Here is a 14,543-nt window from a genome sequence, read left to right as displayed (position 1 = left end):
ATGTTACTTCTTTTTCCAAAATGTCACTTATTTTTTTGTTTTTCCAGAATTTGGCTTTTCTTTTTAAATCATTTTGTGACATTCGCACTGTAGACACTTGCAATTGTTTTCCCTAGACTTCTGCTTTCAGACGTAGTTAATTATGAAGTTATTACCCTATCCAATAATAATCCAATGCAGAGGCAATAATGTAATATAATACTTTATTTTATATATATTACATATTTATGTATTTTTATATAGTCTTATATATAAAACTGGCCCTTTGAGAGCAACCATGATGCCAATGTGGCCCGAGTTGAAATTGAGTTTAACACCCCTGCAGTAAAGGTTCTGCAAGTAATACAGTACGTGTTTACAGTAAGAATACCAGTAGATATGTTCAACGGATAAACATACTGTAGGTGTCTTTAAGGTTTCACATTATTCACTGCCGACAACCTTTATAAATGATCGTACAGTTAGCTTGAGTTCTGAAATGATGTCGAACAATGAGTAACTAACAACCAACACATACAGTCTTTCCATGTTAAACATTAGCAGCAGCTTATCAGTGTGTATATCTGTCACATCAGCTCACATTTGAAGGCCAGAACATTTGAGTATTTGTGGTGGGAAACGTTACCTCAACAGGCGCAGACAGTTCAGGGTTTCATTCACTCATTAACAGAATAAATAACCTTAACTGTACTGTCTAAAGGAGACATTGGCTTGTGTGTTTCACACTTCTACACCTTAATGTTAGGACAAGAATCTCAAGAAATTAAGTTTTCTGTTCCTGAAAACAGTTCCAGTTCCCTTTTCTATAATTTTTTGAAAATGTTTTTGGTTAGAAGCCTGAAATAAGATCTGTGCTTAACACTAGCTTTAGAGATTTTCACGTTTTGTTCTACGACATAAAATGTGTCATTAGAATGTCTGAAGCTTTTTTTCTTTTCTTAAAAACACCAGTTGCTAACAAGTGACTAAATGAGTCTACTACACATCATCACACCAAACATTAGCCGCCTTTAGCTTAGCGGTGGTGAAGTCAAGTCATGTGACCGTGATGTAGTTACTTTATAGCCTAATGGTAGCTTTTGTTTTTGAACAATGCTAGGCTGAGATTTAGTACTGCAGAAGCATCAGTAGTAATTGTCACCAGCATCTGCTAGTTACCAATGACATACATATTTACAAAAAATGGACTCCAGCTGATTGTTGCTCCATGAATTGCACATTTCTTGCATACACTACTATTCGTCCCTTATTAAGGTCTGAAGCTTCTGTCATAAAACAAGGTTGCTGACAAAGTAACAAAATGAGATTACTAAAGGTCAGCACGCTGAACATTAGCCGCCTTTAGCTTAGCAGCAGTGACGTGAAGTCATGTGACAGTTTGTTTATGGCCTAAAGTTAGCTTTTGTTAGCTGATTGCATTTACGCTTCAGAAAGTGGTGCTAACATGTGAAGAATATCCTGCTGAACTAAATGTGTATGTATCATGTGTATTTGTGACCTGCTCTATCAAAATCAGTCGCATTGACCCGAAGACACATTTTGAGTTGTATACACTGCTGGAAAGAGGATATTCCTAGCTTTCTAATGATATCAGGATTGTTTTTGTACTCCAAATATTAAGCAAAATATGTCACATTATATAATGACTGTCACCGAGTCATCATTTTGAGAAAAAGGCCTTCAAAGTTTTCTCTTCTCTGGAATCCATCGATCTGATTGATTATTAGCAGAGCAAATGATCAAAATACTACGGAGGGAAGATATTTTCGTTTGGATTGCTGGTCTGGGAGAAGCTCGCGAGTGTGTGTGTGTGTGTATACGTGTGTGTGTGTTTGTGTAATTTTGCGTTTGTGTGTATTGCGTTTGTTTCCCGGGGGAAACCCTCACGAGAAACACCGGCTGTTGTTATGCCTGCTGTGACGTTAAGTTACTCCGTTCTCCGCTTGTAATTATGCCGTAACAAGCTTCAAAGTTGTATTTATCATCTGAATTTGCCGAAACAAGTTTAATATTCTGAAAGCCAAGACTTTGTTTTAATTGAAATCAGAGGAAAACAAACTGTAACGGACCCTGCCGTGTTATTTATGATTACTCTACGCTTACATTCATAATGTCAGCCGGAGGGAGGGGGGGCGGCGCTGCGGAAGAGCAGATTACCTGTCATCTTCCCTTTACAAGCTTAAAGAATGTATTTATCGTGTGAGTTTGGAAATAAAAGTTTCATACGCAATCGTCGTTTTTTACGCAAATCCATGTTTATTTTGAAATGAGCCGTTGCGACTTCCGACTGATTTCGATAGAGCGGGTCACATATTGTAGAACCACATTAGGCGCATTCACACCGCAGTACATTTCCCACAAAGGTTCATGAGAACTCTTTAGTTCTCATGAACTAAGTACAGATCGCGTTCACACCGGAATAAAATCCCTGAGGGAGGATTAGGTAAATGAAGCCGCTGACGTCACTTCTTCTTCTTCTGCTTTGGGTTTACTGGCAGGCCGCAAACAACTTCACGGCGTATACTGCCACCCGAAGTCCCCGGCCGGAAGTCCCCGGAGTTGGGGACAGGCATCAGTAGAAGCTGCTGGGACTCCAAGCAGCTTCTACTGAAGCCTTCCGAGTGAATCGCCAGAACGCCGACACCTCCTCCTCATCTCCACCGCTCCCATGTTTTATTTTGTGTTGCCATAAGTCAGCCTCTCTGCGTTTGTGCACTGGGCTAATGCTTATNTATACAGACAACAGTATTTCTCATCTACAAAATCAAGAAAAAAGTCAGGGAGAAAAACGCATTGCCGAAATTGTACAACTTTGTCCTGTAACATCTAATACTTTCTGTTGCGGCTATTTTAACATAATCTTCATCCTTTCTTAGGTTGGATTGTGTTATAAAATCATGGAGCGGAAGAACTAGAACACAAGAAGTACACTGAGAGCTCAAATTAATCAGCTCGAGAATGTATTAGGAAGTTAAGGACCCCCACAGAGACACCAGTAAGGGACAAACCACTCTGAAGCTCTCTTCCCTGATACCTTAACCACACCTAGAAATATAATTCAAATTATACAACAAGAACGTCTGCAAGCCCTTGTTCCCTGGCAGATCAAACTGTCCTGTTATTATCTGAAGAAAAACAGTTTTTTGGTAATACTATACGAACAGCTGTAGTTGAAGCCCAAGCGGGAGAAAGGGCCTGCCATTACACATTAGGAGAAACAGCTCTTCAGTTTATCTGTTCTTGGAAAGAGAGGAGTGGACAGGAAGGGTAAAAGTCTAAAAAATGATCGGAGCTTAAACTAAAAGAGCCCTAATGAATAAATTCCATACCGGCTCCATTCTTGCCTGGTCGGTTAATGGCTATTGTAAACGGTCTGAGAAGTGTTTATATTTGGATGTATCATTTGTGTGCCTTGCTTATCATTATGATTTAGTAATTATTGAGTCTAATTAAGACAATTGTAAAATGTAGAGTTATTATCTGGATAGCGAAATGTAGATGGTTCACATTTGGATGTGGTCGGTGAGTCCATGACCACAGTCAGGTCAGAAGGCATTGCATGGCAACACAATGCCGTTGGCGTAATCACAGGGTTCAAAGAAGCGCACACGGTAAATGTTTCTCCTTTTGTGAGATGTGTGTTAATATTTAGTTGTGTGCTTTGATTTGCTAATGTGTTAGGTGTTAGCAATTTTAATGTAAACTTTCAACTGTTCATTTCTATAGTTTTTACACGTTGTCTTTGGGAGAATGAGAGCGAGAGGTGAAAGAAGTAAAACCAGTCAAAAAAGACATCATGTATGTTCGTGGCCTTATTTATTGGACCAGTGTAGCTACAGCTATACTTTGCTTCTACAAGTGGTGATGGGAACATCTCAGATACGCACTGCCTTGGGATGCTCACTCAAAAAATATGACAAGAAGGTTTCATTATTGTAATCCACCTCGCAACTTATTTGCATTTCAAGATTAAACGAAATCACAGGTGAGAAAAAATAAGACCTTTCTCATCATGGCGTCCCACTCACCTGCACTTTCTGGGCACAGCAGGCGGCCGTCGGGTGGGGCGTTGCAGGGGTATACGAGGGGGGCAGAGGGCGCATGGCTGGTGAGGGTACTGCGGCCAGCTTGGGTGGTGGAGGGGGGAGAGTGGATGGGCAGGTGGGGGTGTAAGAAGATGGGAGAGGAGGAGGCGGAGGTGGAGGAGGAGGTCCCAGGGGGCTGTCCCGCAGGATGGGGAACCTCGAGGGTTCAGAGGAGACTAGAGGCGGAGGGTAGAAGCACCCTGAGGAGCGATCCCCTGGTACAGCAGAGTGAGAGTGGAAAGGTGGAGGAGGGGGAGGAGGAGTAGAGGGCTGGGAGATGGGGCTGTGGTGGGAGTGCTGGAGGGGGAGCCAGGTGGGCTTGATGACCTGGGATGGAGGTGGGGGAGGAGGGCAGGTGGGGAGGGGAGGGTGTCTGTTAGCGGGTCGGTCCTGAGGTGGAGGAGGCGGTGGAGGAGGGGCAGAGGGAGGAGCAGGTGGAGGAGGAGGGGGAGAGTAAGTGGGGAATGAAGGTGGGTGCCTGCTGCTGTGGGAGGGGGAGGTGGGAGCGGAGGAGGAGGGGGGGAGAGGGCGGTGGACGGAGCGACGGTGCTCTGCTGTCCTCTGATGCTCCGAGACGCTGCTGCTGTCGGCTGGAGGAGGAGGAGGGGGGGGGTTCCACAGGGGCTTCAGGGAGGCGGAGGAGCTCGACCGGGACACTTTGAGAAACACACACACACAGGGGAGTCAATTCGATAATCAATGTTCGTGCTGACAATAGTGATTATTGTCATTATAAAGAAAAACTACAAATTAACTTCTAGATTAATTGATGCATTTTTTGGACTACAAAATGTCAGAAAACAATAAAAAAACATCCCAGTCAAATATCAAGGTAATGTTACATTTCTTCAGTCAGCCTAAAACCAAATGATATTCAGTTTAATATCATATGAAACATCAAAAAAGCATGATCCATATTTGAGACATGTTTTTATGTAAAATTACGATACTCAAAAAAGTTGGCCGATTATTTTTCTGTTGAACAACTTTTGGTCCATTGGTTGACTAAATATTGCAACTGCTGCATGATATCATTTATAGATTTAGACATAGCAAGACATGTTTTCACCAACCTGGGGTCTTGCTGGTTTGTCCTACAGGTCTGAGGGTGGGGAAACCTCCAGCAAAGAGCCCCCCCAAAGAGGGTCCCACGGGTGTCCCTCCTGCTGAGCCCACACTGGAAACATCTCCAGGGCTAGTCTTGGGATCTGTGGAACAACACATGTGTACACATACATTACATCACAAGTGATCATAATAATGGCACCACTGTCCATTTAGTGTTACTTTATGGTCATACAAACATTTGAAATGTGTCTTGCAACCGGGCAAAACATACCGTTGAATGCACACATACTTGAAAAATACTGTTTATGCAACATATTTAACCATTTTATAAATCTTATTGTATACTGGGGATACATTATGTATGTCTTATCTACTGTGTGTGTCACTGTAGTTGTTTCCTATTCTTCCTGCATCCTTATCTCCCTCAGGGCATTCCTTCCTGAAGTGTCCACTTGTTGTGTCAAAAAGAAGCAACACACTCCAGATCGACCACACACACTACCCTCCCTTTTTCCCAAAGTCTTGTTTTACATTTATATCTCACACTATGGCATCCTAACACATAAACACACATCATTCTCCTTCCTTTGAGCTCCACTGTGAGAATTAGGTGAGTGTGTCCATGTGTACATTAGTAGCTCTGTAAGGTTGTTGGTCTTACTCTCCACGGCCGGGGCACTGCGGTCGTTGACTTGTGCTACTTTCCTGAGTCTGGCTCCGTTCTGGATGTCGGCCAGCAGGGCATTCCTTCCACCTGCTCCTGCACACTGGAGCTTATGAGGCTCCGACGGACACTGCCACACAGAGACAGAAAACAGCTTTCATCTAACAGTGAATTGCCCCATATTTGTTCTGCCTTGAGGGTCGACTTCAGGACACTAAATAAAGAAAAGACTATTTTGAAAATCATTTAATAATGGCATTTACTGTATATACTTAATGCAAGCTCCAATGGTTAATTCCTGTTTCATGTTTTCATTTATTGGATATCTTTTGGGTTTTGGAATCGGGATCAGAAAAGCAAGATGTTTGAAGACATCATCTTGGACTCAAGTTAATTACATGTAACTTTTTCTTCTCTTTTTAAGTATTTCTGATATATTTAAAAGGGTTCCAAAAAAAACTCAACACAAAATCGCAAAAAAAGGAAAATGTACTTTCAGCCCTTCTTAGTGTATTTTCAATATATATTTGATAATTTTTTACATTAAGAGATGGGTGAGAAAAAGTTAAATGGATTGTTCTGTAAAGCACTTATCACAATTAACCATAGTCCCTGACATTGTAATCAGTTCACCTTTGAGTCCAAGTGGACATTTGTTCCAAATATAAAGAAATTCTCTCAAAGCGTTTGTGAGATATTGTGTTCATGACAATGGGTAAACAGTCAGACGTCCAACCCAAAAACGTAAAAGAAACTAAGATTCAGTAAGAGCATTCAGTAAAGGGGTTTTCAAGGGGGAATAGGAACACAATTAAAGCTAGGGAAGAAGAAAAGAAGCAGGGTGGAGAATAATTCTTTAAGTAATGTTGAGAAATTCCTAGAGAGATGAGATGACTTCAGTGTATTGATGTGTCTCCGCAGTGTGTCCGTGTTCGCTGGCAGCGGCTTCTCATTTAACATGAGGACACTGAGCGCCTGTTGCGGAAACATAACACTCCTCTGCTACTGAGAGACTGCTGTCTGCCCTACTGTGTGTGTGTGTGTGTGTGTGTGTGTGTGTGTGTGTGTGTGTGTGTGTGTGTGTGTGTGTGTGTGTGTGTGTGTGTGTGTATTACCTCAATCAATATTGCAAACAACCTACAGGTGATGGTTGATGGTCATTGAGAAGGAAACGAGTGAGTCTTTGCAAAATTGCATAAGAAGGACTCTTACCTGTGGCAGGGCAGCGCTGGGTGGAGGTGGTGGAGGGGGAGCAAGGGGAGGAGGCGGGGGAGGGGGGGGAATTGGCATGCTGAGGCCTCAGATACCTGCAGAAGACAATGCAAAAGCAAAGACAGTCACCATCCTATTCATGCGCTGCTCCTGTGTGCAGGGGGATTCTCGATGACCTCTGACCCTCTCCCCTGAACAGGAAGAGCTTTCACCAGCGTAGAGCGCAAAACAGGAAAACAGCAAGCGCTCCATCCTCTCTAGAGAAAACAGACACAACACCCCCCTGTCCTCCTCTTCTTCCCACAATGCCCAGTGGCGGGACTTGGGAGAGGGACAATGGAGAGTGTTGTGTGAAAAGTAATAGACCCCTACCCTTCAGTCAGAATTGGAAAACACGTTGAGGAAACTCCACCGGAAAACGCTACAGCCTGCAAAAACATTGTAGTCTACTTTCTCCTGATTATTTTTCCAAATGGACATGTTACAGGATGCCTCGTGATTCAGTAATAAAAGTGATAAGCTAAAGTGGCCAAACAGCAACTTTCCAGGAACAGATAGACACAACTGTATTTTGAGTTTTTGTGATGTATCCTTTGTATGTATTTGTGGATGTGCTTTCTTTTTGGAGTTTATATGTTTTTGAAAGAAGAGGAAAAAATGTGTAAATTAGCATTTCACAACAAACCATTACCACATAGCATCTGGCCCTTGTGCTACTGTGTTGTCCATATCAGATAAAATAAACTAACTAGGGATTACATCACTGTCTTTCAATGTTCTTGTGTCGTTGGCAACTTTGCTGGGTAATGATCCACAGCGACAGTCACTGAGACCCACACACAACTTAGTTGACATCATAAATTCTTGACGAGCTGTCTTGCATGACTGTGAAAGTCTGAAAACAGCTTGAGTTTTGTGAACATTTAATTCTCTGGGGAATTTGCACATGCTGAGCAATTTAATCAAACCGAACAGAACCTGTTTTTGTTGAATTGAGTATAAGTCCCTCTTGTCTTTGTCTGTGTGTGTGTGTGTGTGTGTGTGTGTGTGTGTGTGTGTGTGTGTGTGTGTGTGTGTGTGTGTGTGTGTGTGTGTGTGTGTGTGTGTGTGTGTGTCGTCAGACTGTCCTTCACTTCTATTTCTATCTCCATATCTGTGTCAGGCGGCCTCTGTGACACGTCTCGTCTCTAAAGGGGGAAATGCTGGACACTGCTTGGCTCTATGGAGGACCAGTTGGTACGCTGAGTGTTAATGCACCTCTCACCAGCTGTTTCTCTTTGATCTGTATTACATAGAATTCTTCCTGGAGGGAAGTCAGATGACACACACCACACACACGCAGCAGGAAGTGGCAGACTTAACAAGGGATTTCTACACTTTTATATGTAATTATGCAAAGAAGATTGAGAACATGAAGCCCCAGTACCGGCTTTTTTTATTGACTAAAGGATAAATATATTTATGTATGAATCAATGAGGAGAGTGCTTCTATACATTTCTGTTTGGGTTCTGTAATGTTTTACAGGTGGCCATGTTTTCTTAACGTGAATATGATGGATTTTCATCAGCGTTGATGTCAGGACTTTTTTATGCTGCATTACAGTCACATTTAAATAAATACATTTCATTTGTATTATTTGCATTTCTTACAGTTTGCACATAAGATGTCAACAGGGGAAATATATTGAAACATTAAAAACTATGAAGGACTGCATAACCTCATTTATATATGTGTCCCATTCACTAAATGTGCAAATCGTAAGAATAGTTGATTTTTACATTTCAAACACATGGTTGGTCTTTAAGACTAACAGTGAGGGAGAAAAGCCAATGTCTCAAAAACACAAGTGTTTAAACAATCCTCCACATGTTTGTCTTTTTATTTTATTTCTAAAACGTAAACAAAATGTATTTGAAACTTTGGTGGAACGATATTAAAATTGAAAATAGCTACATAAGTGTATAAAGAGTATCTGTTTTTATAGTTTAAACTGCACTGTGGGAATGATATGCAGCTTGAATACCTTTCCACTAAAACAAGAATGCCTATGACAGTAAGATGAACTTGATGCGGAGAGACAATAACAAAACAAGGAGTTAAGATAAACAGTTCATTGTGATGTCATGGTATGTCCTACGTTTACACATACACTTTGCAGAAGAAAAAGAACCCAGAGAGTCGGAAACAAGATCACCAGGATTGTCTTACCTTCTTGAAATATCCCAAATCCACCTGTTTGCAGGGACAGCTTCAGTGAGGTGGAGGACCACAGCACAGTGTCCTCATAGTGCACCCCCCTCAGTTAGGCTATTTATAGTCCAATGAAGACACCACTGATCCGGCCGTTGCGCTAAACCTTGAGAAAGCGTTTCAAAAATAACAGAACGGTTTTTTTTACTTCACACTGAGAGAAAACAAGCGAAAGTGGTAGTGCACGATGGTCTCTTTCTGGCTCTGTTTGAAAAACTGTGAGCGCGCTACAGGAGGCGAGCAGCGCGCGGCCACACCTCACCGACCCCCACTCAGCACGGGACCAATGAGGAGGCAGAGGGAGGACCGTGTCATCGACTCAATTCATGCTCCCTAGAAACTTTCCCTACACCTGTGTGAAATATAGAGATGGGAGAAGATCTTGTACTTAAGTACCAGAGTGTAGGTATACTATGTACAAGTAAAAGTCCTGCAATCAAAGGTTACTCAAGTAAAAGTACAAAAGTATAAGCATCCAAATACATTTAAAATACCAAAAGTACTCATTATGCAGAATAATATAAACCTTATGAATACAATTATTGATGCATTCATGTATAGTAAAGGTGCATCTGGTTTGAACTGTGTTTACTGCAGGGTCATTTGTGAATGTTAGGTGTAAGTTAAGTCTTATGAATGTTGTCTAAATTATCATTATTAATCCAAACCTGCAAAGTAACTAAAGATAATAAATAAATTAAGTGGAGTAAAAGTACAGAATTTACCTCTAAATTGAAGTGAAGAAGTGCAAAATAGCAAAACATTGAAATATTTAAGTGAAGTACAAATCCCTCAAAATTGTACTTAACTACATTACTTAGTTACTTTACACCAATGCAAATTAAGTAGGCATTATCAAGATCATGATAACTGCTTGTATTGATAAGCTAAACCCATGGCTGTCCAGTAACAACGTATTCCTTTATGGATTTTTTTTAATTACTTTTAAGTAGATTTTAGTTCTAAAACTCTATTTTTCGACGGTTTCATTGCACATTTTCGCCCCCTTGTGTTAAAATATGACATTACAAGTCATCCTTTTCAAGGGTGTGCATTAACTAATATCAAAGTATGTCTTTCACTCAAGGCAAATTCATTAATATATGATAATGAAATGGTATTAATGCAATACATGTGAAATGATTGACGCATTGTGCATTATGCGTCATAATCCTTGTAATGCCCCGGTCACACACACGCACCTCAAGAGGAATGCAGTGACACAGGCTCCCTTTGAACTTTGGTTTGACACACACTGCAGACGCCACATTTAAATGGCACTAATCCTTTACTATTGTATTTTTCAGACTATGTTATAAATACACTTTAACCCCCCCTCCTCGTCTCAAGTCAAGTAGTGACGTGGCACTAACACGACTGACAAGATGTGATACGAAATCTGTTTACAATCTGTTTTACTTTGAGGTTATTTCATGTTTTTGGGTGATTTTTATGTTATCCTTAAACTGTAGAATAATTTACCTTTTTTAGATTTAGCAGCAATATCAAGACACACTTTCCAACACAACACAAAGCTATCTTTGCCCTGTCCAAGTTTACTAATTAGATTGTGGTTGAATAGGATAATGAAGCACACATGCACGCAGTTATCAGATTTATTTCTCATATTTTGTCTTCATTTAAGTTTTCACAGTTGGTCCAAGATACAGTAATCCTGCAAAGCAAACTACACCTGGACTATACTTCTTCAGCTACACGGTCATATATCTCATTCACACTGATATATCTTAACGGGAGCTTCTTACTTCATAGTCGGTAGTTTGTTTTGGACCCATGATGTCAAACAACATGCTGGATTTCATCCTTCATTCAACATTTTTTATGCATTTTCCTGGCAAGTGTTGTGCATCTGATTAAAGGCGGCTCACAAGCATTGCTTAATTTCTTCCACAGTGATATTGTGTGTCAAACATAATTATAAAATCATTTTACATCTTCATAAACATCCTTCTAACCCTTTTGAATCAAACATTTTTGTAAAAGGAACATTATACTTATCCTTCATTATCAAACATATATTATTTGCATCATAGAAATAATGTTAACATCTTATACACAGTATTTTTTTTTCTTGAGCATATCACACTTACACTTCAGTATTGACAGACAATTGGATTTGAGGAATGTGCTTTCTTAGAAGTTTGTAGGTTTTTTAAAGATTCTTTCAATGATTACATTGTCCATGACTGGAAATGTTACACTGTGGGACACAAACTACATATTAAGGTCTGAAGTGCCTACATCAATTTCATAATATTTCCTTTTTTGGGCTTTGATTATTCAATATTATTGGCGAAATGGTTCCATAACAATCATGAAACACAAATATGATCCTCTTCAAGTCACCTTTCATAGTTTCTTTGGCCTTCTGGCATCAGCGAAAATGTCCACATTTCCAATATGTCATCTACCAAATAACTTCATTTCTGCAGTTTGGGGCTAAAAGTTGAATGCTCCTCGCCCGGTAACCAACATACAGCAGACCTCTTGGTTGGCTGCCTCAAGAGAAGAAAGCATCTTCATGAAACTCAAAGTCCTCTCCTTTCCTTCAGGTATCTTTTATACAGCAGTCTTTGATTCCTTCCTCACCATCACCTCTCTCCTTGATGACACTTTCTATGTCTCATTGTCCTGTATAGGAAGGCTGGAGCGCACCCTCCGCTTCTCCTTAAATCGACCCGAGCGTGACACATTCATATTCCTGCGACATGTCTGCTCGTTGAAGACCGACTCCAGGCGGGAGTCATCGTAGGTGTCATCGTTGAGGAGGCTGGAGGCCTTGTTGGACCCTTGGAGGTTGTCTCCTGCAGGTTTGGAGGCTGCTGGGTCTTTCTGCTTCTCGGGCTGCTGTGCAAAGGGGTCAAAGTCCTGGTCAAGGGAGTGGGGTGTGTCCTTAGGGCCTCCACTCTTCTTCTTGGGCAGGAATGCCTTCCACCATGGGATCCTCTCTGTCATATTGGACTGGAGGGAGGATGCTGGAATGGGGAACAGATGCCATCAGTATTTTAGTTGAGATCTTCTCCTCTGCATCAGTTTTATTTTAAGAGCTGTCATTTGATTTTGAGGTCATTTGATCTTCATGCTCTAAACTGGCTTCTAAATATCCTAATTTCCCATAAAACATCAAATAGGACTGAGCTATATGACGATTTATATAGTCAAAACTGTACAAATATGTGAATTGTAAATATTTCTCCATTTGGTTTCCATTGTGGGTTCAACTATAGCTTCACCGTGTTTGCTTATTGTGCACTAAAGTTCTCCTCATGAGAAAATATTCAGTACTTTTCATTTGTCAAGTATTAAGTCAGGCAGCAGTATACATAAATAAGCTTTACCCTGTGCTTATTTCAAATAGACAATTTTGTAATCAAATAACCAGAGAAACATATGTGATACCTGTTTTGTATTAGAAGATCTTGGCCATGTCGCCAATCCATATATCTAATTATTACTTAAAAACTCTCACACATCATCATACATCTTGATCCTATGATATTCAAAACTCATATTATCTGTTTGGACATCATGATTTGGCACTTTGCTAAATTTGAATATGATTAAATATGACCTGCTATCTTGTAACATGTTCCACAGCTGACACAACTTCTCACCAGCTACTCCTCAGAATAACCAGTGTAACCATGTTTATCTTCTCTGCATAACTGGTTTAATGGGTGGTAGGGACAGATAAACAAACCCAAGCCGTGATTCACAGATGCGCAAAAAAAGCTGTCATGAAAACTCACCTGAGCTCAGGAGTGCAGTAAAGTGTGTGGACACTCAAAACGACCCGAGGCAAAGTGTAAATGTTACACTTATGATTGTTCTGAGATATAAATCCACAGGACAGGTCAGTGTCGCCTTCTTCTTCAGTGGTGGACAACAACTGTGTGACAGCAGTCCTTCAAGGGGTCGAAGCAGTATCCATTTCAACGCCACCTCCAAAACATTTCATTTTCTTTAGCTGCTCTCGCGAAATTCTCTTCTACTTCTGCTGTTTCTTTAGAATAGTACACATCAATTGACACATTTATAAGGAGAGGCTCTCTTTCACTGACCCAGCAGGTTTCCGCCTCCGAAACTCTTCTCGCGGAGCACCTGTCCTCACTCCTGATTGGATGAGCCTGCAGGTTGTGTCACGTGTGACCCAGCTCAGGTGAATACACTGCGATGGTAGGCGGGGCCTGTCGTTGCGAGGCAACATACCCCATGGGAGCGTGCTCTTCTTCAGTGACAGATTAAAAAAAGAGCCCTTTGTATCACCAGAACCCAACCCAAGAAAGGGAGCCAAATCATGCTCCAATTTTGGACGCCCAGCTGTTTAGGCCACAATGGCGTGTAGTGTAGGCTTACGCTGTACACACAAAGGAATGGAATGGGACTGATGTTCACGCTATTAATGGTATTAATAGCGTCCGATCTAAATACGTTGCAGGTTACTCAGCAGCTGTAAACTACATGGTTTGAATGCAGGAGGGGAAGAAGTACTCAGATCATATATCCTACGTCAAAGTAGAAGTGCAAGAGTGTAGGAATACTCTGTTTGAAAGTCCTGTATTCAAAAATGTTACTTAAGTAGCCTACAAATGTATTGGCATCTAAATATAGGCTACTTAAAGTACCAAAAGTACTCATTAAGCAGATTGGCCCCTTTCAGAATGATATATATCATGTTTTGGTTATATATTGATGTATTGATGTGTATATCAAGCTCGTAAAATTGGAAATAATGTAATCTACTTTATTTACTCCTGGGCAGAATGTGAATTGAATCCAGATGTATCTTCAGTATTTTTCAATTGTTGATCCTAATCTGCAAAATTACTAAAGGTACTACAAAAATGTATTGGAGTAAAAGTATAATAATATGCCCCTTTGAATTGTAGTGGAGTAGGAGTACAAAGTAGCATAAAATAAAAATATGCAAGTACCTCAAAATTATACTTAAGTACAGTACTTGAGTAAATGTACTTAGTTAATTAACACCACTGTTGTAGGTTAGTCAGCAGCAGGTAGTTTACATGGTTTAAATGAGAAGCTGTGTTGACATGGTAGAGGGGGTGTGCAACAGGAAGAAGTCAGGAGTTTCTTGAAGTTGCATTACTGCACCAAACGTGTCATTAAGTGAGGGGAAGCAGTTTAGCCTGGCGCCGGTTTCACCTTCCAGGCTCCTTGCCCTGCATGATTCTTCTGGAAGCTTCTGCTGGTCGCACTGCAGGCCTTCTATCAAGTCCATGTC

General features: G+C 40.8%; 2 protein-coding genes across 2 annotated transcripts in view; both read right to left on the bottom strand.

The window, feature by feature from the left end:
- LOC104967173 (WAS/WASL-interacting protein family member 2-like) overlaps positions 1-9,517 on the bottom strand; it is a 12,242-nt gene extending 2,725 nt beyond the window's left edge. The window contains exons 1-5 of the mRNA XM_010796589.1: positions 9,239-9,517; positions 7,030-7,124; positions 5,815-5,947; positions 5,159-5,293; positions 4,029-4,741 (exon numbers count right to left, since the gene is read on the bottom strand). Coding sequence (XP_010794891.1) covers positions 4,029-4,741; positions 5,159-5,293; positions 5,815-5,947; positions 7,030-7,107 — 1,059 coding nt within the window. The 5' untranslated portion in view covers positions 7,108-7,124; positions 9,239-9,517. The remainder of the gene's footprint in view (positions 1-4,028; positions 4,742-5,158; positions 5,294-5,814; positions 5,948-7,029; positions 7,125-9,238) is intronic.
- Positions 9,518-10,882: 1,365 nt separating this feature from the next.
- LOC104966672 (proline-rich protein 15-like protein) lies at positions 10,883-13,395 on the bottom strand. Its single transcript, XM_010795896.1, has 2 exons — positions 13,051-13,395; positions 10,883-12,276 (listed from the first exon to the last, which is right to left on the bottom strand). Exon 2 carries the CDS (start codon positions 12,254-12,256, stop codon positions 11,918-11,920), a length of 339 nt encoding a protein of 112 aa, XP_010794198.1. The 5' UTR covers positions 12,257-12,276; positions 13,051-13,395; the 3' UTR covers positions 10,883-11,917.
- Between the last annotated feature and the right edge of the window lie 1,148 nt (positions 13,396-14,543).

The sequence above is a fragment of the Notothenia coriiceps genome, unplaced genomic scaffold (assembly GCF_000735185.1).
Source record: "Notothenia coriiceps isolate Sejong01 unplaced genomic scaffold, NC01 NC01_scaffold00037250, whole genome shotgun sequence".
In the NCBI taxonomy this organism is placed as follows: Eukaryota; Metazoa; Chordata; class Actinopteri; order Perciformes; family Nototheniidae; genus Notothenia; species Notothenia coriiceps.
This window is presented reverse-complemented; position numbering and strand designations above follow the sequence as displayed.

Bases quoted from the DNA above. Each gene is read 5' to 3' on its own strand.
- LOC104966672 (XM_010795896.1), bottom strand. From the start codon at position 12,256: ATGACAGAGAGGATCCCATGGTGGAAGGCATTCCTGCCCAAGAAGAAG.